At 39.8% G+C, this 23692-nt stretch overlaps 1 protein-coding gene across 6 annotated transcripts in view; it reads left to right on the top strand.

Annotated features, from left to right (window-relative positions):
• The window catches only part of GK (glycerol kinase), a 71342-nt gene that overhangs the window by 8425 nt on the left and 39225 nt on the right, over positions 1-23692 (top strand). For all 6 annotated transcript variants that reach the window (XM_073664737.1, XM_073664739.1, XM_073664734.1 and 3 more), the window contains exons 2-8: positions 9854-9927; positions 12931-13037; positions 13870-13947; positions 16263-16342; positions 20585-20722; positions 23213-23322; positions 23492-23558. In XM_073664737.1, coding sequence (XP_073520838.1) covers positions 9854-9927; positions 12931-13037; positions 13870-13947; positions 16263-16342; positions 20585-20722; positions 23213-23322; positions 23492-23558 — 654 coding nt within the window. The remainder of the gene's footprint in view (positions 1-9853; positions 9928-12930; positions 13038-13869; positions 13948-16262; positions 16343-20584; positions 20723-23212; positions 23323-23491; positions 23559-23692) is intronic.

Raw genomic sequence — 23692 nt, 5'->3', positions numbered from 1 at the left:
AATTTAAAAGGGTCTGAATACTTTCCGTACCCACAGTATACCTTCATTGCTCAGGTATAAGGGGGCTTACATAATGGTCACTGACGGGGGCTATATTTTATTGCAAAATTCATCCCAGTGGTGGTATCATTTTACAGGTGAAAACACAGTAATTTAAGATCTTAAAGCTTGTGAACTAGCCAATTAGTATCATCTTAATCTGCACTTTATCTCCATCTAATCCTCTTTACTTTGTCTGAGCTAGTCTTTAGTAGTTAACCCACTCATATACTGGTTCAGGTGAATTGCTAAGTAATAAGGTGTCAAAATGAGTGTGTGTCATGACACGATTATGGCTAAACCTCTAACAGAATGTCTTATATGAATTTAACAAAAGTCCCATAAATGTAAATTAAGTCGGCAAAATTTTTTATTTTTTTGTAGCTATTTTTACATTTCATAAACTTCCCCGTCAAGTCAAAAAGCACACCCCTACTGTATTGTCTGTATAGCTGTGAAAAAAAGCGGTAATTTTGTCCAGCACTCAACCGCCAAATTTTTTTAAGTAAAAAAAATAACTTTATTGATCCAATAAAAAGATACGAAAAACACACAAGGTTAAAAACTGGACCTCCTGAGAAAAAGTCCTATGCGTTTAGAACCTAGAAATATGTATGGTTTGTAGTCAGAGTTCTTAGTCAAACCGTACACACAAGTGCTTCTCACTAAATTAGAATATCATCAAAAAGTTAATTTATTTCAGTTCCTCAATACAAAAAGTGAAACTCCTATATTATATAGAGTCATTACAAACAGAGTGATCTATTTCAAGTGTTTATTTCTGTAAGGCTATGTGCCCACGATGCAGAAATGAAGCAGAAAATTTCTGCAGCATTTCTGCATCTCCCTGGCAGAAAAAACGCATGCAGATTGTACATGTGTTTTTCCTGCAGAATACATGCGGATCCACATGCGTTTCCGCATGCAGATTGACAAGCGCTTTCCAGGCTATTAGCATCACTTGGAAAGTGCTTGACAACTAGGTCACACTGTATAAATCCATGCAACCGGCATGGATTTATATAGTGTGACCGTAAAACAATGCTTAAAATAAAGCTATACTCACCCCCGATGCCCCGGCGTGTGCTGCAGCGCTCGTTCCTGTCTGGTTCCCGGCTGCCGGCATATCACGAGACACAGCGGTGAAGGGCCTGCGGTCACATGACTGTGATATCACCGAAGGTCCTCCAGCGCTGCCGGCATGCAGAGAGAGCCGTCGGAAAGGTGAATATAAACTTTATTTGTTATTTTATTCTTTTTTTTTTTTTTTTTACAGGTACAATGGTACCCAGGTCTGGATGAGAGTCTCCTCTCCTCCAGACTTGGGTACCATCCGCACATTGAAACGCATATAATCCATGAGTACAAATGTACAGACACGGATTCTATGCGTCTCAATGCAAGTCAATGGCGGCGCTTCCGCAAAATTAATGAACATGCTGCGGATTTATGAGCGCTGCAGAAACGCTGTGGAAAAATCCACAGCATGTGCATTGACATTACGGAATGCCATTGGGGACCATGGGGTGCGGATTACCAAGCGTTTTTGATACGTTTCCGCTGCGGAAATTCCGCAGCGCAAAAGCATGAAAAACGCATCGTGGGCACGCAGCCTTAATGTTGATGATTATGGCTTACAGCCAATGAAAACAGAAAAATGCAGTTTTGCCTGACAATCGAAAATGGAAAAGGTTTGTTCTTGTTTAGTGTTTAATAAAAATAAAAAAATCTGACTTAAAATGTGAATTTCACACATTTAGATGAGCATTACTTTTTTTTTTTCTTTTAAAAAAGCATCCAATGTTTTTTTTCTCTTTAAACCATCAAGGGTTCCTGCTGTGACCATCTTTTGTGGTAGACTATTCCACAGATTGATTTTACGTGAAATGGCTTTTGACCGTACTTTTTGTATTTATCTCCTTGTATAAGTTAATCATGTCCGACCTTAGACGTCTCTTCTTTAGCAATGACCTTTTGTGGCTTACCATCCTTGTGGAGTGTGTCAATGACTGCCTTCTGGACATCTGTCAAGTCAGCAGTCTTCCCCATGATTGTGGATCCTACTGAAACAGTCTAAGGGACCTTTTTAAACACGTAGGATTTTTTTGCAGGTGTTTTTTGTTAATTATTCTAATTTACTGAGAGAACGACTTTTGTATTTTCATGGGCTGTAAGCCATAATCATCAACATTAACAGAAATAAACACGTGAAATAGATCACTCTGTAATGACTCTATATAATGAGTTTCACTTTTTGTATTGAAGAACTGAAATAAATTAACTTTTTGATATTATAACTTTGTGAGAAGCACCTGTATATAGATATATTTTTTTTAATATTTAGTTCTATTTATTTGCACATTGAAAAGTGTTGACCCACACTCGTAACTTATCCAGCCACCATAGATCAAAGGAACAGAGGTTGTGTGCCCACCGTTTTAACACATTGGTAGCCGCACATGGGTGCTGCTGCTCCATGCAGCTGGACTAATGAAGATAATGAAGATCCCCTTACCTTATTATGTTCTTATCATATTGTGTTTGTCATTTAATTTTCTCTGTACTTGCGAACTTTGCCCTGTTATGATAGCATAGATTATAGAAGTCTTGGTTTAACAATCTGCAGATCTCAAGGTTCTAGCTAATTGCCTCCTTGTATGGAGCTTAAAATGCATTGTTGGGAACTAGACATGATCTCTTGACACGTCCTACATCTGATTGATAGTTGTTTCCTAGTGAAATCCTGCATGTTACACTGTAAATGTTTGTAAACTGAAAAATGTCATAAATATTTGTCCAGAGCCTCATCTGTCTTCAATAAAGGATTAGTAGCATTTCCCATGTACGTGGATTGGCATTAACTAGGACAAACACAATTACTCTGTTTTATACAATTGTAATAAACATTACCATACCAGTAAGCCCAAACATTGTCGGACTGGGTGCAAAGAGCCCACCATTGACATTAATCTTGGGACCCACTGTTCAGCTACATATAATATTATCTTACCCTTATTCATACATTTTCCTATGTTTCAATATAATAATAAACTGGGTAGTTTGTTAAATGAAACATGGGATAATGCAACATTTACAGACAGGGGCAGCTAGTGTACTGTGCCAAACACTGGCAATATAGGGGCATGGAATGTCCACTCCTGCACAGGGCCCACCAGGGGATTCACCTGTTCTCCTGTGGGCCAGTCTGAGCCTGGTGGGGTCAGCTCTTCTGAAGAGGTGGGCTTTCACGTTAGTTTGAGTGGAGGGAAAGAGTCTGTGCTGGGGTAGTTGGCTTCAGAGTATATGAGATACTGGCAGAGAAGGTATTGCAAGGATGGATATTGCGCACTGGGTGGTATTAGGAGAATAGAGCAAAGATCTATATATGTTCCAGCTGGGTGACCGGGAGCCAGTAAATAGTGCTTTCCATATTTTTAAGGTGTGTCCTACTTGATTTTTAAAGTGATCTGTGGGAAGCTACCCTGCTGAAAAATAAAAAGAAAGCATACTTGCCATCATAAGGTCCACCCCAGTCCAGTGCTGCCTCTCTGCTGATGGCTGGACAGGACATCATCACTTCTGGTCCATCAATCAGTGGCTGCAGCGGTCAGTTCACTGGTAGTCATGACATAATTGTTTTTGGTCCGGCAGAGACCATAGTATATAAAATATTGTGGAAAACCCCTTTTAACCAATAGATTTTTTTTTTTCACACACTCAAGAAATTCCGGTACGGTCTTTGACGTATAGAATCAATCAAACTTTATACCCAAATTTTGCTTAGAAGTTTTTAAACCAATGCTTCTCGAACTGTGATACAGGCCAATCACCAGTTAATTTTGTCAGAACTGATCAAAGGCTGCACAGGTCTTTTTCTGACCATTAATATCTAGTTTAGTAACATAATTGGCCTCTTCTTCTGTTTTATGGAATACTGGGTTCACCTGATGAATGTTCTTCTATAATATAATTACACCAACATTAAGGCATAATCAACGTTTGACTGATGAGGTCTCAGTCAAAAAAAGATGTGTTTTTAAACCATTTGAGAAAAGGTAGGAAATTTATATTTGTGTGGTTGAAACCACATCACGAAGCGGTCACTATTGTAAAATACTACCTTTTTTTTCTGACGTCTTTCAGATGTGTGTGTGTGGGGGGGGTTTTGGTTTTTTTTATGTAATGTTCTATCCGTGATGATGGTGATAAAAAACATTTATGGTGAAAACTGACACACTGATGAAAATCGAATAAAAAAACACTGAGGCTTTGACCATTTTTTTTTTTTTTGTGCGTGAAAGATCACTGATGTCTGAAGCCTTAGAGACATTGTGAACTCATGTAATTCACCATTACTGCTTAAATATTTCTCAATGGCTGCTTGAGCAAAGTTGAGTATTTGCATAATGGTGCAATTGTTGAGCATGTATCCTGTAGGTGAGTGAAGCAATACTGCATGACCGAGAACCTTGGATGACAATGACTGACTAATGTGCCGTAATTTAACCTTCTGTGAAAGTGCTTGTATTCATTGACAGCAGTTAAATTACAGTTTAGCACTGACTAATAGGATGTGATTGTACGTTCTCCATTTAGCGTCATAGTTAAGCCCCCCAACAGCATAATGTTGTTTTTCGTACTGACCTTTCAATTATTAGAATATATTTATAATTGCAACATAATTTTTGTATTACTTCAATGCATCTAAAAAAATAAAAAAAAATCAAGCTACTTTGTATGTAGCCCTAATTTAAAAATGTTTATTTTCTTTTAAACCTGACATTTTATAAAAATTCATATTTTAACAGTTTTGAATGACTGGATAAATTAAGTCAAAGTTTTACTTTTCAGATGTGTAACCACTCCTTAAAAAATAAGACCTCTAGTTGTCATGGACTAATAGGCTAGTAATTATCTAAAATCGTTTTGTTAGATGGCCCAGAACAATTCACTCTTGTGCCCAACCCTGTACACGTTACTTGACATGTCATTAGAGAGGGTTGAATAGAACATCCTAATGAATATATAGTGAACTACTGTACAACACCAGATGCTTTTTCATATATCAAAATCGCTTTTGAAAGAAGAAAACGTAATTTTCGTCTATTCTACAGTGTATGATTGATCTTCCTTTTAAGATATGCCAGCTTTTAGGTAACAATGATATTTTATGCCATTCACTTATATTTACTTATATTAAATCAGGTTTCCACCTAAAATTTTTAAAATGGAAAGTCAAATTAAAAAAAAAAAAATGTCTCCACCCATGAACCATCTATTTGTCATGGACCCAGCTTTTGAAACGCATATCAATCACTTACGATCTCGTACAGCAGAAATTCAGCATTACATGCCAACCAATTGAACAAATGAGCAATGATGTCATTCATAAAAAGATTGGCTGTATGTGTGCCATGCTTTGTAGCTCCCTACTTTGCTGCATAAATGACGAGCCAATCACTGCTGATCACTCCTGTTGCAAGCGATTCATAGAGACCTCGCTTGTACTTCTTGCAACAGATTGTGATGTTCCTGTAGGAACGAAGCTCATGCACCCTACTTTTGAGCACTTTGCATATATTTCAGTGCCATATACATGTAAGAGTGAGCTGTGTGGACATTGCTGCTTTATCAGCCTCCAGTCACTGGAGTTCCCTGTGCCTCCAAAAGAAAGGAACTTTTTGGTGAACTTGTTGTGTGAGTCAGCAAAAAGAGGAGCTAGAGAAGAGAGAGGAGAGAAATGGTGGAGCTGCACTCCAAGAGCTTGGTATGTGCAGCATGCCGAGATGGTGATAGAGCATTGCCTGAAAGAGAAGTTTTGTCTGTGACTCTGGCCAGAGAGAAGGAGTTACCTTGAAGGGACAACAGTTATTGGATGCAGAGCTGGATTCCTCCGCCCGGGCATCTGAGAAACTGAAGGACCCTCTGCTAGCCTTACAGACTGAAACTGTGCTCCTGTGACAAGTGCAGGACCCTCTCCTCAGACTCCAGCTTCATCAGAGAGCAGTTACCTGCCGGTAAGATCTGAGCTCAGATATCACCACAGGATCCTGTTGGTACATGCAAATAGCAGGAATAGTTTAGCGCCAAACACCAGTTCTCAAAGACATTAGTTGTAGGCAGGTCTTGGGTGAACCTTAGTTAGAGACTCCCCACCCTATACTGAGATGGTGTATAGTTAGTATAACTGTATTGTAAACATAGAGATTGTTTACGTTTGTTAACTTTTGCACTACACCACTGTACGGGCCGCCTTGTACGGTCCGCCTTGTGCACCCATCCGTTTACATCATTCCTCTGGGTAACGCTCGGTTACTGCATTAGGTGGAACCACTGGGTAGGCAAATTATAGTTCTGTTGTTAGTACATCCTAGGCCTGCAGGTTGTGTAGCGCAGGGGTCCTAGCTATATTGAGTTTATTGTTGTTCCTTATTTGCATTGCCGGGGCAACCCAGTTCCAGTCTTTAGTAAAAAGGTGTTACCCCAACAAATTGACTCTAGTATCCTTTGTCCTCGGTCCGCTGTGCTCTGTGAGAGACCCCCTCGGTACTTGGTCTACAGCTATAAGCCTTTTGGTGATAAATTATCTAGTATGTGGTACTATAGTTTTAGTGAGCAGTAGTACCAAATGGTTGGCGTGTCTAGATAAAGAATGAAGGGCCATGGGGCATTCCAGCAAAGCTGGACCCCTTGGTTCTAATTGTCCTCCGAGGTCTCGTGGGTTGATCTCTCAGTAATCCATAGTTTGATGGCCTATCCAATTGGAGAGCCTGGATCATTTTTCATTATCAAGTATTGTATATTTTCTTAAAATGTATATTCCGTACACACACTATGCTTTGCCCAAAACCTCATTGCTTCCTGCAGCTTGTTCCATCTTTCCAATTAGAAAAATGAAGGCACTGATCCGGAAATAATGTTTTTCTGGGCATCCACAATACGTGATGTGCGTGTGTTTAGAACCATACAGAAAGCAGCAGTTACATCATCAGTCACCTCAGATGTCCTTTCTCTCTGTTTTGTCTATGTGCGTCAGTGTAAGAATTCAGAGATATAGAGGATGACCATGTGGTGTTCCGCCCATGTTCACACATTAGATGCAAAGAAAGAAATCATCTTGTGCTTTCCTACATAGCATCTCACAGTATGTTAGCACACGCGCTACCATGCTCATTCACCTGTGCCAATCTGTTTTTCGATAACAAAGATCAATCTTTATCTGAAGGTGATAAACTAGAAATGTTAATTTATACGTAGTATTAGTCATTCCTGATATTATACCAGATTGTATCACAAGCTTTCTTTTATCCCTGTCTTCTAGTCTTTTCTCATACTTACTTATGGATCCTGTGCTCAATACATTTGCCCACTATATGTCAGCATTTTGAACCCCATGAGCGGCAGCTGTCCTGTCAATGAAAGTGATTGGTTGAAAGGGTTGTCCATTCCGAATCGATAACTCTGTGCGTCGCTCGATTTATGAATCCCCCCAGTGCACTCATTGTGCGCTGGGGGGATTCGCCGGTTTCTGACCCAGGACCGGTGGGCATGTGTGCGTCACTCTGCGCATCGCTCGACTTATGAATCCCACCAGTGCACGCACTGTGCGCTGGGGGGGATTCGCCGGTTTCTGACCCAGGACCGGTGGGCATGTCTGCGTTATACATGCTCCCGACCAGGGCCTGTCTAGTGGGTGTGTCCTCTATACACTTCCATACAAGTGTATGGAAATGAGGCCGCACCCACTGGCTGGTAGTATGTATAACTCGTATCAAACATTCGGTCCTGCGTCAGAAACCGGCGAATCCCCACAGCACACAGCGCAGGGGGGATTCATAAGTGCACAGAGTGACTGCAGACTTATCGATTTGGACCGAACAACCCCTTTAAGACCACTGAGAACCCTTTCCATGGATCAGAACAATTGTTCTCATATTATTTATTCAGTGGTTAACATTTTGATCATAGACTTTACTGTTATCTAATAAAAGTACATGTAGGTCATTGCAACTGCACAATACTTCTCAGGATAGTTACTGTTTTCCATGGGGAAAAAAACTGCTTATATATGAAAAAGCAATGTTTTTTTTCCAATTGGAAACAACGGTTGTGTTCTGCAGATAGTTTTTACTTATCCAGATTTTGGCACCTAAAAAACTAAGTGCAGACCTACTGTATCGTAAATGCTAGACATTGTTTTGTCTCTATAGTAATTATTCTGAACACACAGCTCCGGGACTGTTTGACAATGTTATCTACGATTACCCATTTCTAAATAACACCTGATATATGAGCAATAGAAAACCTCCACTTGGAATATATCCATAAAATTGCCCAACTACATTTTCTGTGTCAATTTATCAGATCTTTTTCCTCTTTTTTTTCCCACTCACATCTTTCTTGCTGTTTGCCGTCTGGGCTCATGTCCAACAATTAGTCTCCCTTGTTGTCCTTGGACAGTTGTGGAGTAAATAGACTGGCCTTTTAAATAACACAGACGCATACCATAATGGGACAATAATGACATTTCAGGTTTTGTGCTGATATCCTGCAAGGCAAGGAGCCAAAATAAACATGCGGTGTGTTGTGTATGTATCTGCACTTTGGGATGTGCCACGTGTACTGAGATATATTCCTAACAAGCATGTTTTTCACTAAAGTCCTAACTGGCAAAAGATATGTTTTAGTTAAACACTTTGAGTGTTTCAATAAACCTCATTAGACCTGTGCACCTAAAAGGGGTTATCCGGGACTTAATATTTTTTTCTATGACGCACAGCACTTATTTTCAAGTAATTGCTAACTACCTGTCTGTTCTGCTGCGTGACGATCTCTCCTGGCTTAGTGTCACGGTCTGCTCCTGGCAACGACTCCTCTGTCTCTCGTGACATTACATCAGCTAAGCAGTTTTTACCCTTCCGATCTGCTATGTCAAGGGGGCGTCACTGCCGAGGACACACTAGTTGGGAGCCATCTCAGCCTAATGCAGCAGGAGCTGGCTGTCAATCAACATGGCTTTGGCAATGACCACCCCTCCCTACCCCCACCCTTTCTAATTCCCTGTCAACAGAGCAAAGCGGAAGAGAAGGAACTGCTCTGTCGACATGAGATAGCAGTAAACAGAAGAATCACTGCCCGGAGCAGTCCGTGACGGTTCTGAGCCGGGAAAGATCGACACAGACAGTTAGCAACTACTTGTTGATAAGTGCTTAGCCCCAAAGAGAAAAAAAATTAAGTCCAAGATAACTTTTCCATGTGTATTTCATGTTACAAATCCATAGCTAAACTTATTTTTGCTATTCCCTTGCCCTAGGTTGTATGTTGTCCAAGACTTTGATATAAGATAGTGTTGTCCCAAACTTTGACATTATTGGCCTAAGTCATGCCATGCTTCCTTGTTCATCCTCTGCCCTTAGTTTGGTTGGTAAGTAATTTTAGATGTGATGTCCTGATTAATTTAGATTAGAACAGTTCTTAACAACATGGTGTCTGCTGACAGTGCTTGATGGATCAAGTATCAATTGCAACCACTCTGGATATTTCAAAGCTGTGTTGGCATTGCGCTGACGTGGGATAACAGGGAAAAAAAGGTTGGCAGCAGTCGCACAATGCCATTTGCCCTCTAGATATATAGTATTAATCAGAAATGTTTTTCAATGATCTTTAACTTCTGTATTCATGGTACTTTAGGATTTGTCATCAGCTATTACTATTCAATGTTTTCTATCCAGCTGGAAGAATTTTTAGCTTACAGAATCCAAGATTTTTTCTTTCTTCTTTGCTTATTGCACATTTATGTTTCTATCTTGTGTAGGTCTTCAATGCAAAAACGGCTGAACTGCTAAGTCATCATCAAGTGGAGATAAAACAGAAGTTTCCAAAAGAAGGGTGAGTTATTACATTACCCAGATAGACTAAAATGTATCCTACGACTAAGATTTGACATAAAAATGTAGTTGGCCTTATATTAAGTGTCCACTACTCTGACAACCCCTTCTGAATCCCTATGTCTCCCACCCAGTAAAGTAATAACACTTCTGGTGCTTGATTCATTCCAGCAGTATTGGCACTGGCTCTCCCAGGGCTCACTTGACATTGTTATACGATCCCTGCTGAGATAATTGACATCTGGAGGAAGTGAGAGGGCATCCACAGCTCTCACTTCCTCTGGATGTCTTGATTTGTCTGAAGCAGGGGAGAGTGAAGCCAGTGCTCATAGGCTGCAGGAATCACATGACCTAACAATGTCACTTGAGCCCCGGGAGAGCCAGTGTCGACAGCGCTGGAACGGTGCCAGCACCTGAGTTGAATATAGGTGTTGTTATTTTAGAAATTGTTCAAGCAGTGGACAACACCTTTTATCATTTTTTTTAAAACTATCCCTAGTGAAGGCATGGCAGGAGGTTTATCGCAATGGCTGTATTTATGACTCATAAGCACCCGCTTCTAGCTCACACTGTGGAATTAAGATTAATTTAATATTTTCCAGAAAGTGGAATTAGGTACGTGACATAAGTTGGATCCTTTTTCATTTACAGCAGGTGAAATAAGAATTGAACACGTCACCATTTTTCTAAGTAAATAGATTTCTTAAGGTGCTGTTGACATGAAATTCTCACCTGCTGTCGATAACTACTCATCCAATCCACACAGGCAAAGAAATAAAACCATAGCTATCCATAACTTAGTTTATGTCCTTGAATCGTAGACCTCTAAACGAATATCTTTGTATGAACAGAAATTAATAACTAGTGGAAAAGTCCCAGTTATTGCTTTTCCCTCAGGGCTAATTTCCATTTATCCAGCCAGCCTGCTTTATTTCTATCCAGCATGGTACAGAAATGCTGTCGAAAGACTGATTCTGGAGCTGATCCCATAGTTTTCTAGATCAGAAAATACTACATCCATCCAAATACAACTAATTTATGGAAACAAGGCCTAACTTTGTATAGAGCTACCAATTTTACTTATTTATTTTTTTTAATTTTGATTGCCTTCAAAGTAATAGAGAGTTTAGCAGTGTATTGCATACTGTTGGATTACTAAGTTTAAAGGGGTTGTCCAGTCTTTTGCTAAAAGTCTGTAGTCACTCTACGTGACTGCAGACTTCTTAAACTCCTGTGTCTGCGGCGAAAGTGGATGGTCATGTGACTACAAGTATGCGATATGCATAGTTCCTGCCACATTCCAACTAGACGTGCTCGGCCTTACTCCATACAATTGAATTGAGTGAGGCCAAGCAAGGCTAGTTTGGTATGTGACGACATATATGCATATCACATACTTGCAGTAGCATGCTTGCCTGCTGTCACTGCAGACATTGGAGAAACCTGACGGCGTGTGGTGTGCGCGCTGTAAGTATTCAGAAGTCTGTAGTCACATAGAGTGAATGCAGACTTTTAGCAAAAGACTGGACAACACATTTCAATGTATTATTAATTTGCACTATGTCCCTGGGCTCCTTCTAGAGGTGAGTAAAGGTTGCCAAAGTTCTTTTACTATCTATGCATGAGATTCAAAAAATTGATGTAAAACTGATCTGACTACTGTAAAGAAATATTAGGATAGTAATTGTTTTTACCCTCAATAAGACTAAAATTTGCCAATCTATTGAAGATTGGGCATTCATATTATGGGCTGTTTCATTGAGAAATTGCTGTGTGACAATGATGCAATCATTAACCCATGAAGTCTACGTAACTCCTCTCTGACTGCGGTCTGTCACTTCCTTCCCCTAATAAAAACTATTGCAATGGGAGTTGATGTACAAATAATAAGGGAATTTGGGTAATTTATGAATCACTAAAAGTACAGAATGAATATATTGTTTTTATTGTGTCTCTAGTAAAGGGACAAAACATTGCTGTCCCGCTGCTGGATATTAACTATGATGAGACCGATTGCAAGCTCACATATTCTAATAAAATTATTAAGCTCAATGTTTAATTAGGAGGTGGCCAGTATCGTTCTGTTTTTACCAGCTGAAAAGAAATTTGAGCGGATTCAGAAAACAGCATGCAAACAGTAATGTGTTATTATTTAATTATGATAAATAGGGAATGAAAATGTGTAGATGTAAAGGGAACTCTTCATCTGACCGGCTAATTTATTAGAGAACCAATTAAAAATAATTGGCTAAATATCTGCCTTGAAGTAAACAAGTACTGTAAGAAAGAAGTCTTCTCGGAGATTAAAGTTATAGGTTCACTGTTAAAAAGCCCATACACTTTACATTATCGCCAGCCAAACCTGCCAGCCTCATCAGAACCAGCTAACCATGTAATCTCTATGGTGTCCAGTGTGATCTGTTCAATAGTCCAGATTTTTTACTTGCAATAGGTCTATCAGACTGTCAAAAAGAAACACAATCCGTGCTGAAAACAATTGAATGTGAACCGATCATATGAAAATTAAACCGCCATTCTTTTTGTTATGATCCTTAAAATCGATATAATTTGCTATTAAAGGGAGCAATGTAGTGCATGCAGTCCAATCTGTGGACAACAAGGAATGGAGAAGTATATCATTCTGATCAGCAGGTTTATTAGTAAAGATTCAGTATGACTTGTATTTTTTTTTTTTTTTTTTTTAGAGTTTGAGTCCAGTGGGCGGTCCTACTCAGTGATTGACAGCCAACTTTACATGCACAGTCATACAGAGAAGACTGTCAATCAATGAATAGTACCGCCCACTGGACTCGTATGAATACGAACACCATGGATCTCAGTGATTTAAAATGCAAACTTTGCTGAATCTTTTCTCACAACAATATACATCAACCTGATCAGCTCCTCTTGCTCTATATTGTCCTGCCTGCAGATCAGACCCATTTTAAATATGACAAGTTCCCATTAATGCTGAAGTTGAATGTCTTTGCTTCTATGTTTTCAGGTGGGTAGAACAAGATCCAAAAGAGATTTTACAGTCCGTATATGAATGTGTAGAAAAAACCTGTGAGAAGTTAACCCAGCTTAGCATAGACATCACCAATATCAAAGGTTAGTTTTAACCATGTTCTATGTGAAATGTAAAGTAATGTTTCCTTTGGCGAGTGTCGCCACATGCTATTTTCCATAGTTTCAAATGCTAAACAGCAATAAACTACAGACTGACCACAGTTATTTTTACTGGCTGTGGGCTTTTTGCTGTCTACAAATTTGGCTATCCTGCCTTGTAACAACAATTTTCTCAGAATTGTTGTGGTTATCCTTGAAACAAATTTCCCATGGAATTAGTACATATGAAATGGTTACTGTTTCATTTCATAAGTCAATAGTACACATGGAAATAAGTGATTTTGTAATATCTCGTAACAGAAATCTGCTTCTTTCTCCACCAGGACTGATCGATCATGCTTAATTTATGAGTAAATTCTGTTTTCAGTGGCGATAGATTTTCCCATTACTGAGACAGGAGATGGCAGTTGGTGCTGTTAAAATGTTATAAATATGGGAGTGGAGTGGAGGAGCTAGAGGCAGATGAATACATTCTACAGCAAGTTCTCTTGAAACAAGTTACCGTTCTCCATAGAATGTTACATGCACCAACTGTCATCTACTATCTCTGTAATGGGAAAGTCACTGAAGACAAATTTTACCTGTGAATTGAGAATTGTGATAATGACTGATCAGTCCTGGTGGAGAAAGACACGGATTTCTCTAATAAGATATATTACAAAGTTTCTTATGTTCAAGTGTACTTTTTTATGATAAACAGATTAAAATGATGATTATTCTTTAACACTGAGCACAGCTAATAAAGCTTTCTGATTATTATCCATTGACATTGTTATGTTGCCTTTAACATTGAAAATACATTGTGTTTTTTAAGCTATTGGAGTAAGTAATCAGAGAGAAACTACTGTGGTATGGGATAAGACTACCGGAGAACCTCTATATAATGCTATAGGTGAGTTTAGTTACTAATCAACTTTTTTTTTCTACCACCTTCCTTTTTAGATTTTATGTATTTGCTGTACATTGTAATGTTAAAAACAGTATTTTTTTCACCTTTTTACATAGCTATACTTCTTTTAGCTTTGTTTTAATGCATTGCTTAAACAGAACCTGTCACCAGGTCAAGAGTCCAGTTTTTGCTTCTATTTTATTCTCAGTCCTCCTCTTTGTGTTTCCCTTTAAAAAAAAATAAAAAATAATTAAAAAAAAATTGCCATACTGTTCCAGAGATATGGATATTTAGTACTAATTTGTAAGGAACAAAGTAAGCGCAAGGATGGGCTACTATTTGACCTGGTGGACAGTTCTTTTTCGTAGGAATCATCCAGATTGAAAAGCCGCGCTAAAACAGCATGCAATATATTACCCACTGCTGTGAGCCATAGAAACATTTTAACCAAAGAAGTATTTTTTTATGTGGCACTTTGCATGGCCCCTCCGGGATAGTACCTTTTTATTACCCAGGCTTTGCCCTTTGAACAACAATTCAGCTGTATAATAACTGCTGACCAAGTTTCCATTGCAATACAAATGCATATATAAAGGGATATCGCCTGTAGGTTGATGTTGTTTTTTTCTATAATCCTCATTTATTTCAGAATTTTGCTCTAATATTGTTTATGTTCTGTATTGTCGGATACAACATGGCAAATGAAGTGCAAAGGTTTTCATTTAGATGACTAAGTAAGGTAAAAAGGTAAATGATCAACGTATTGTTTGTTATTACAAACTTCAACTGGGGCACATAGGTGGAGAACCCACAGACGTCAATGATTAATCTGTGCTGCGCTGTAAATTCTCAACACCTATTGTGATGCCATATCTGCTGTTACAAAGCTGAAGCCTCCTAACTACATAGTTTTGTCAGGCCGCCTGGAAAAGCAGCAACAGCATGTACACTGGCCTGTGGCTAGGTGCAGATGAGATGAAAATTGGTCAATTATGCTAGTCACACTCTGATCACAGTGAGAACAGTGTGATCCAATTCTCTTGGATGAGGAGAAGATGGAAAAAAATGTCTCCATCGTCTCCATTGTGTCTGTCCATGGAAATCGGACTACTCTTAGATGTCAGATGATTATGTCTGATATGAGGGAGCGGTCAGATGACCAATCATTTATATGTGTATGGGCTCCCAGTGGCTCAGGCTGCTGTTCAGCCACTCCTCTAGACTTTACATTAAAGCTTTGCCTTTTTAGTTTGATTGCTGTATTTCAGCATGGACTCATCAGGAAGTCTGTGCAGTAAGGTTTAATTTTGGTTATAGCAAAGATAAAATGATTAGAAGTTACTTAAAGGGAATCTATCACCAGAAAAACGCTATTATCCTGCAGATATGGGGTTAATCTCGAGGTTAATAGTATTATCATGCTGCTCGGCGCCTGCGCGTAGCCTAACGCTGCAGGGAGAAAATTAACTTTATTCTCCCCAGCAGCATTCACACTTCAGTCACAGGGGCAGCGCTGGCGTGGGTTCAGTCACTGCTCTGAGTATACAGAGCGCCAGCTGTAACCTCGCCTCCGGCAATAGGGCCGACTGTCAGTCAGGGCCTGGGGCGCTGTTAGAGCCGCCGCTTTGCATGCTCAGAGCGGTGACTAAACCCACGCCAGCGCTGGCCCCATGACTGAAACCGCACCCCGGGCCCTGACTGACTCTGAATCTGCATTGGGGCCAGCTGTCAGTCAAGGCCAGGGGCACGTTTTCAGTCACAGGGGCATCGCCGGTGCGGGTTCAGTCACCGCTCCTAGTATACAGAGCGGCGGCTGTAACCGCACCCCTGGCCCTGACTGGCCGCTGGTCTCAATTTTAAGCCAGTGTCAGTCAGGGTCAGGGGTGCGGTTACAGCTGCTGCTCTCTATTCTCCTCAGCAGCATTCCCTTTTCAGTCACCGCTGAGTATAAAGTTCACTTTCTCCCCCCTGCATTCGGCTATGTGCAGGCGCCGGGCAGCATAACGCTATTAACCTGCAGACTAACCCCATATCTACAAGTTAATAACGTTTTTTCTCATGACAGGTTCCCTTATACCTAAAAAGGTAACATCTACACTCCATTACACTTATTCTTATAAAGGCAATGAACTGCACTTTTATTTTCATACATAGAAATGTGTCTTGTATACTGTTAGCAACTTTCTTTATAATCGGTCAATACTGCCAGTTACACATTCTTCACTGTTGTATAGACTTTTAGGTTGCGTTATTACATTAAATAATAGCTCATGTAATGCAAGATCTGTGTGCTTTTTTGTATTCTCTTTTCTATTTAGTTTGGCTTGACTTGAGAACCCAATCAACTGTAGAGCGGCTACTGAAAAAAATACCAGGAAGGAATAAGAATTTCTTCAAGGTAAAGTGCATGACACACTTGGTTAATGGAGAACAATGTATTTGTTTCTCACGTCTTTGTATCAAACTCTATCAACTGTTATTGCTAGAGAACGTCATTGGCGAAACCTAGTTGCTTCAGTGGAAATGAAACATTACACTGCTTAAATCTCCACCGAACCCAAAAGCACTACAAATACTGGCTGGTGATGAGCTCATGCAGCCTTTGGCTATGTGCGCATGATACATATTTGAAGCAGAAATTTTCCGTGCATTTCTGCTTCTCCTTGGCAGGGAAAAGGCATGCTTTTTTGAAGCGTTTTTGTACATCAATGAATGAATGATTTTTGGAGATAAAGTTGTTTGGTGGGACATTGATTAAACCTTAGATTACCATCAGAACTGGGGTGAGTGTATTGGTTAATTTGAATGATTAAAGAATGTGTCTGTTGTAATTCAAATAAAGTGTTTACACTGTATCTGTGTGTTTATTTAACGCTTTACTTTACTTTAATTAAGTTTGGTCATGAAAAGGTCTGATTGATACCTTGTCATAACCAAACAAAAGAACTAGGTGTCAGCTTGTCCCATTCACCCAATCTTCATTAGCATTTCTATTCATGTAATTTTTGTGGCTGCTGTGAGCTGCTATTTTTAGCCTGGGAAGGTGCCATTAGGCAAATTTGGTGCGTGGCCATTAATAACATCTCACAGCTGGTTTGTTAGCTGCTATGTACCCCAGATCAGCACTCAGCAGCTCTTTGAACACAGCTTATTTTTGCTGCGTCCAAAACGCGGTGTTCTAATGCCGCACTTTTTTTGTCGGTAAATGTGAATCCACCGCATATAATGACACTTCAATCGGTCAAAATCTGCAGCGGAGACTGGTGTGTCCGCTCCAGAAATTGACATGCTGCGGGTGAGTTTAGGTACGTGGCCACGATCAGGAGCCGCTGCAGGTTTGACGCTGTGTGATACAGCGTCAAACCCGCAGTGTCCAGATGTTACAGCGTAGTGGATGAGATCTCTAGAAATCCCATGTCCACTATGCGTGCATCAGAGGCTACGAATCACCCGTGGACAATGACCTGCTGCACGCCTTTCAGGACCGCAGCATGTCAAATTCTCGTGCGGAGTCGCTAGTCTCTGCAACAGAAATTTGACCACTAGCAAGTATTGAATGCGGTAAATCCGCATGATTCAGTTAACCCGTGGATTTATCTGCGTTCAATAGAATGCAACGTTTTGGTTGCTGCAAAATGTATGCGTCCAAAGCGCTGCTGCGTCCAAAGCGCTGCTGCGTCCAAAGCGCTGCTACGTCAGAATCGTGGGCACAGAACTGCAAATGGGGAAAAAAAAAATGTAAAAATAAAATGGTGTGGTCTCCCACATCATTTTTATACACAGCAGATGGAAAGCCGACCGCTGGAGGCTGATATTAGTAGCCGGGGAAGGGGCCATTAGCCAACAATGTTTCCTGGCTATTAATATCAGCCCACAGCTGTTTGTTTTAGCCTTTTACTGGCTAGATTACAGTTAAGACGCCCCCTTTACTAACTGTGTAGTAAAATGGTCGCCGCTTTTTCAATAAAAGACACGGCCAGAATAAAGTATTTTAATGAAATAAAAAAAACACATGGTTCTACAGTTTTTTTTGTTTTTTTTATTACACGCCTCCGCGAAGTGCTCTATTTCCTGAAACAAAAAACATAAAATAAAAAACAACCATATTCTTCACCTGTCCGCCGTCAACGACGCAGTCCACGTACCACCGAGTGTCCCACGACGATTCGTGTCACTTCTACAGCAGTGACATCAGCCATAACTGATGTCACTGCTGTAGAATACAGCAATGTATACTGACAGGGGTGTAAAATCACCCCCTGTCAGTATATATGCTGCAGGAGGTCACTGGGGTTGATCAGCTGAAGATCATCTGATCTGCCCTGGTGGGCTTACGATCAGCTGACGGTCACGTGACCATCAGCTGATCTGTGACGTCATCGCTCACTTGACCTTCAGGACCTACGCTGACGTCACCGCTCAGCTGATGGTCACGTGACCTTCAGGACCTGCGCTGATGTCACTGCTGAGCTGAAACATCAGCACATCACTCGGAAAAGTAAGCCCACAACTTGCTCCATAGATGAGAAAATAAAAACTTTATGGGTATTGGAAAATGACGTCACATACAAAATTTTATTTTTTAACAAATTTCAGATTTTTTTTTTTTTTTCGCCAAAAAAGTAACAAAAAAAATGAACAGGTTTTGTATCCCCATAATTGTACTAACCTGGAGAATCGCATTGCCAGGTCATTTTTTTTTAGTGCACAATGAATTGCGTAAAAAACAAAACCCAGAAAATGATGGAATTGTTAATTTTTCACAATTTCGCTGAACAATTTTTTTCAAGTTTCGTCAGTACATTATATGGTAAAATGAATGGTGTCATTCAAAACTGTAACTCTTCTAACAAAAACGAAGCCCCCTGGGTATGGTTATATTGACAGAAAAATAAAAAAGTTACGGCTCTTGCAACATGGGGAAGAAAACCTAAAAGCGCAAAAAGAAAAGTAAACCGGTTCGTTAAAGCTTTAAGGGAGCATTCTCAAGTGGTGTATAGCTCTGACAGTGTGAAATGTGGCAATATTTCCTTGGATTTGAAAATAAATATTTTTAAAGTTTTTGTTCTACCTGTACCACACAGAAAATTGCCACCTTTACACTATTTTGTGGTATTTGGGATGTACAAATGCACACTAGAACAGACTGCTCTGACCAGTCAAAATATGCTCCAAACTCCTATCACCTGTCATCTAAGGAAAGTTAAAGGAGTTGTCTACTACTCAGACAACCCCTTCTGTTTCACACCCCCTGGTAAAATAACAACACTTGTACTTGTTCTCTCGAGGATTGCATGACGTAACCCTGTGACCTATCGGCACTGGCTTCGCTTTCATCTCCTACCGACAATTCAAGACATCTGGAGGAAGTGAGAGAGCAACTGCAGCTCTCCTTTCCTCCAGATATCAATTACGTCAGTAGAAGAGGAGCGTGAAGCCAGTGCTGATTGGCTACAGTGATCGCATGACATAATGTCATGCAATACCCAAGAGAGGAAGTACGGACACCGCTGGAATGGCAACGGCATTGTCTGAGTATAGCTTAAGGATTTTTTTTATTTAGTTGTGGTGCAGTTTTTTAAAATGGCAGCATGTCCATTCTCAGTTGTTTGCTGTTGGTTTTTTTTTTTTTTTTTTTTTTTTTTTTTTTACCATTCAATCATCTGCCTTTAAAAATACAACAATATACGCGTGTAATATATGCATAATATTTCATGCAAAATCACTCTATGAGCATACGCCACATATGAACTTAGTTGCAGCGGATTTTTCTGCAACAAAAAAGTGTTGGCAGCAAAAATGCTGCACACAAAACGTGATTTTGATGCTTTTTTTTTTTTTTTTTTTTAGGTGTTTTTACGTGCACTTTTAGCTGCATTTTTATTTGCAGCATTTTTCACCCATTTAAATGAATGGGGGGAAAAAACACGCTGAAAGAATTGACATGCTGCAGATTTTTTTTTTTTTTTTTTTTTTTTTTTTTTTTAAAAACCCATCAATGGGAAATGTGAAATTACATGCTGCTTTTTTTCCTTGCATATTTTAACCATCAATGCGTTAAAACACGCAAGGAAAAAAAGCAGCATGTGATTTCAGAAATCTCATTCATTTTGCTAGTACTATAAAACATAGGAATCTCCTACCCACGATGACCGACGATGCATTTTTTTTTTTTTTTTTTTTAAACAACCTGCAGTATATCAATTTCTTTTATTCTAAATATGTTTTATTTGCTGATTTTTCACCGTAAACCTGAATGAGTTGTGGAAAATCTGCAGATAAAAAAACACGAGTTTTTATCACGTTTCCGCAACAGAATTGCAGTAAAAACACATGTAATCTGCTCATGACTGTATCAATAAAATTTTATCAAAGCCAAGTTACTGAGCACACAGGAAGTTTCCAGAACAAAGTAGCTTTATTTAAAACCTGACATACCAAAAAGAGGCAAAATCTCCTCTTGGGAATTTAGCCTTATGCAGGGAATAGGAGACTTTCAAAAGCCATTATGTGTATTAAATAATGCATTTAAATTTCCGAATATATTAGGCTTCTTTGCAGTAAGTTTTATATGTTGGTGGACGTGTACGCCTGGATCGGTTTGCTAATATACTGGATTAATTGGTTGACTCATTTTTAGGGACGAACTGGTCTTCCCTTGAGCACTTATTTCAGCGCCGTGAAGCTACGATGGCTGCTGGACAATGTCGAAGAAATCCGGCTCGCGGTGGCAGAAGGCAGAGCCTTGTTTGGAACTGTGGATTCCTGGATCATTTGGGTCAGTGCTTTATCAGTCCAGTATTGATGTTATGGCTCATTCCTGTACTGTGAAGGTAGAAATATGGATCCAAGTGGTGTCTGGCTGAAGAAACACGAGGGAGGTCATATCGCAGTGGACCATAGGGCTTCTGAGCATGGTTCTCCACTTGTCTGACTTCTGAAGGAAGAGGGTTTATCAGTGCAATGATCAATCTTCTTTTTGTTCTATAAAGAAATGTATTTGTTTATATACTGTGAAGAATTCTGCATACGATCTTCTGTTTATACCACAATTCTCAGCTCGATGTGTGTAAATATATGTAAGTATTCTTACTTGTTAGGCGTCACGTTCCTTTATGAGAATGAAGCCTGTTTCATTCAGTTAGGCCCTTAGTTGTGTATAGATGTGCCTTTTACTCCAGCTCAGAGCTTTTGTATTATCTACAAAAAAAATGTAAGAATACCTTGAAGTGTGTGTTCACATATGTATATAATATGTTTTATATATTGTAGCATATTGAACATGGGGATCAGGAGGTCCGTGAAGCTAATATTACATATATGTGTCCATCTTAGCTGCTTTTTCCAGGATTTGGACTAGGAAAACCGAAAAAGAAGCAGAGGGCATTGAGTAGTAACAGTTATATGTAGGTGGTAGAGTAGATGTTTGGGAGGTAAAGCTGCATACAATAACTGCAGAGCAGGAAGGGCTATTTGAGAAGATGATGTTTTGGAAACTTCTGCAGTGCCCCCCAGTAAAATGCCCCTTTTTTTTTCTTTATTCCCTGTGTAGTTCAGCAGGGGTGGGATTCAAATGAAATGGTTTGGTTAAGGTGTGTGGAGCAAGCAGCTGCAGATCCTCTCCCCAAAAACTAATATAAAGTGATAATCCAACGAAAAACCTACATCTTTGTTTAAAATATAATTGTATATGGTAAATCTTACTAATAGACTTTCATTTAGGATAGTGTCCAACTCAAGATATTAGCACCAGTGATGTATGAAGGGTATGTATACATAAAGTTAATAATGGAGGGAGTAATGTGGGTGTGGGTGGATTAATATACACCCACCTTACTAACTCCATTAATACCTTTATATATAAATCCCCTCCATACTTTTTCAGTGGCACTGATAAGTGACTAGTGCTTTTGATGTTAGCCCTTTCTATGTAGAGGTGGCTGACCTCTATTGCAAGACAGCTGTAAGTAGCCCTGCGCCTTCCCCCTCTGCCGCTGCTAGATTAGAGAGGTGGGATGCTGGGAAAATGCCTGAAGTGCCCCATTCAATAGCAGTATTGGTTGCAGCTGTGGGATGTGGCCAGCAACCAAATCTGCAGTCAAATCCCACCCCTGGTGTAAAGGACCTATACTGTACTACACCTCTTGTAAACTTGCATATAAAAGAAAAGAATTATAGGCCTTCAGTTCATTTACTTTCAGTAGCTAAGCCAGCCCCATTTTTTTGTCATGGTGATTCATAAAGCGAGAAGGGGGCTGGCTTAGCTTTTGAAATAAGACCACCTCCCTTTACATACAGCACTGGTTACGAACCAAATCTGGAAGTGGAGGTGTCTGGGACTGGAGATGATCTCTTAGAGTTTTGACATCTTTATCAATTAAAGTATATTAATAAGTTATATAGATGTCTTAATTTTCACTTTAAGGGCTCGCTCACCTGGCTGTCAATTCTCTCATGCAAGAAAATCGGGGCCGATTATGCTAATGTCACTTGGATCAAACTCTGTCAGTTTAGTGTCACCTTAGTGTGATCCGATTTTCTCTCATGAAAGAGTCGCATCACAGTGGCAGAGAAGACGGAGAACTTAATTTCTCCATTTTCTGTGTCTGCGGTAATCGGATTGCATCCGAGTGCAGTCCGTTGTTTGATACATACCCGTAGACTTGTATGGGTGCACGTGATCCAAATTATCGGGTGCACCCGCAGCATGCTACAATGGTCTCCTCATGCCGAATCGGTAGGAGAAAATAATCGCAGATCGGCACTGCCCCACAGTATAACACTGGGCCGAGTTCTATCCAATAAGCCATGTTATATGCTAGTGTGAGCGCACTCTAAATACAAGTTACTGAGCTATTGTGTTAGGAAATTGGATTATCTAAAATTCCTATAATTCTCAACTTACCGACAAAGTAGAAATACACTTGTAATGTAGCACAGTTTCTACTAAATCACTATTAGTGGGGCATCATGGTGGCTCAGTGGTTAGCACTGCAGCCTTGCAGCGCTGGGGTCCTGGGCTCAAATCCCACCAAGGACAACATCTGCAAGGAGTTTGCATGTTCTCCCTGTGTTTGCGTGGGCTTTCTCCGGGTTCTCCTAAGCAGATTTATCTTTCAACTGACCACTGTTGTATAATACTGTCCAAAAATACATGATGTAATTCCATTATCTGTTCATAACCTTCCATGTCGATGAATTTATATTGCTGAAAGCCTCATCTCTCATTTTCTTTTTTCTTTTTTTTTATCCCTTTTTCTTTCTGCAGAGCTTGACGGGAGGGAAGAATGGGGGTGTACACTGTACTGATGTGACCAATGCCAGCAGAACCATGCTGTTCAACATCAATAACTTGGAATGGGATAAAGAGCTGTGCCAGTGAGTGCCGACCACTTACCTCCTCCAAAACTGTCGATGCAGCATTCATTAAATAGGAGCATAGTCTTCTCTGCTTATCTTCTTATCAGACCACTCATAAATGTAGCAATAGAAGAAATCTTTGTACTACTACCCTGTTTTTATTACCATTGTTTCTTCTTGTCCTTAGGTTTTTCGATGTACCTACGAACTTGCTGCCAAAAGTAAGAAGTTCTTCGGAAATCTACGGCCTTATGGTAATACAATTGTTTTCTTATAATATTCTTCATTACCACATGAGCAGAACTCTTACATATTAGGTGACTTAACAGTTATTTCTGATTTCAATTTTCTTAGGGTACATTTACAATGGCCTATTATCTTGACTGGG

The sequence above is a fragment of the Phyllobates terribilis genome, unplaced genomic scaffold, assembly GCF_046119375.1.
Source record: "Phyllobates terribilis strain yellow unplaced genomic scaffold, ASM4611937v1 Scaffold_2__4_contigs__length_985480577, whole genome shotgun sequence".
Taxonomy (NCBI): Eukaryota; Metazoa; Chordata; class Amphibia; order Anura; family Dendrobatidae; genus Phyllobates; species Phyllobates terribilis.
The sequence above is the reverse complement of the archived record's forward strand: the minus strand, read 5'-3'. Positions and strand labels throughout refer to the sequence as shown.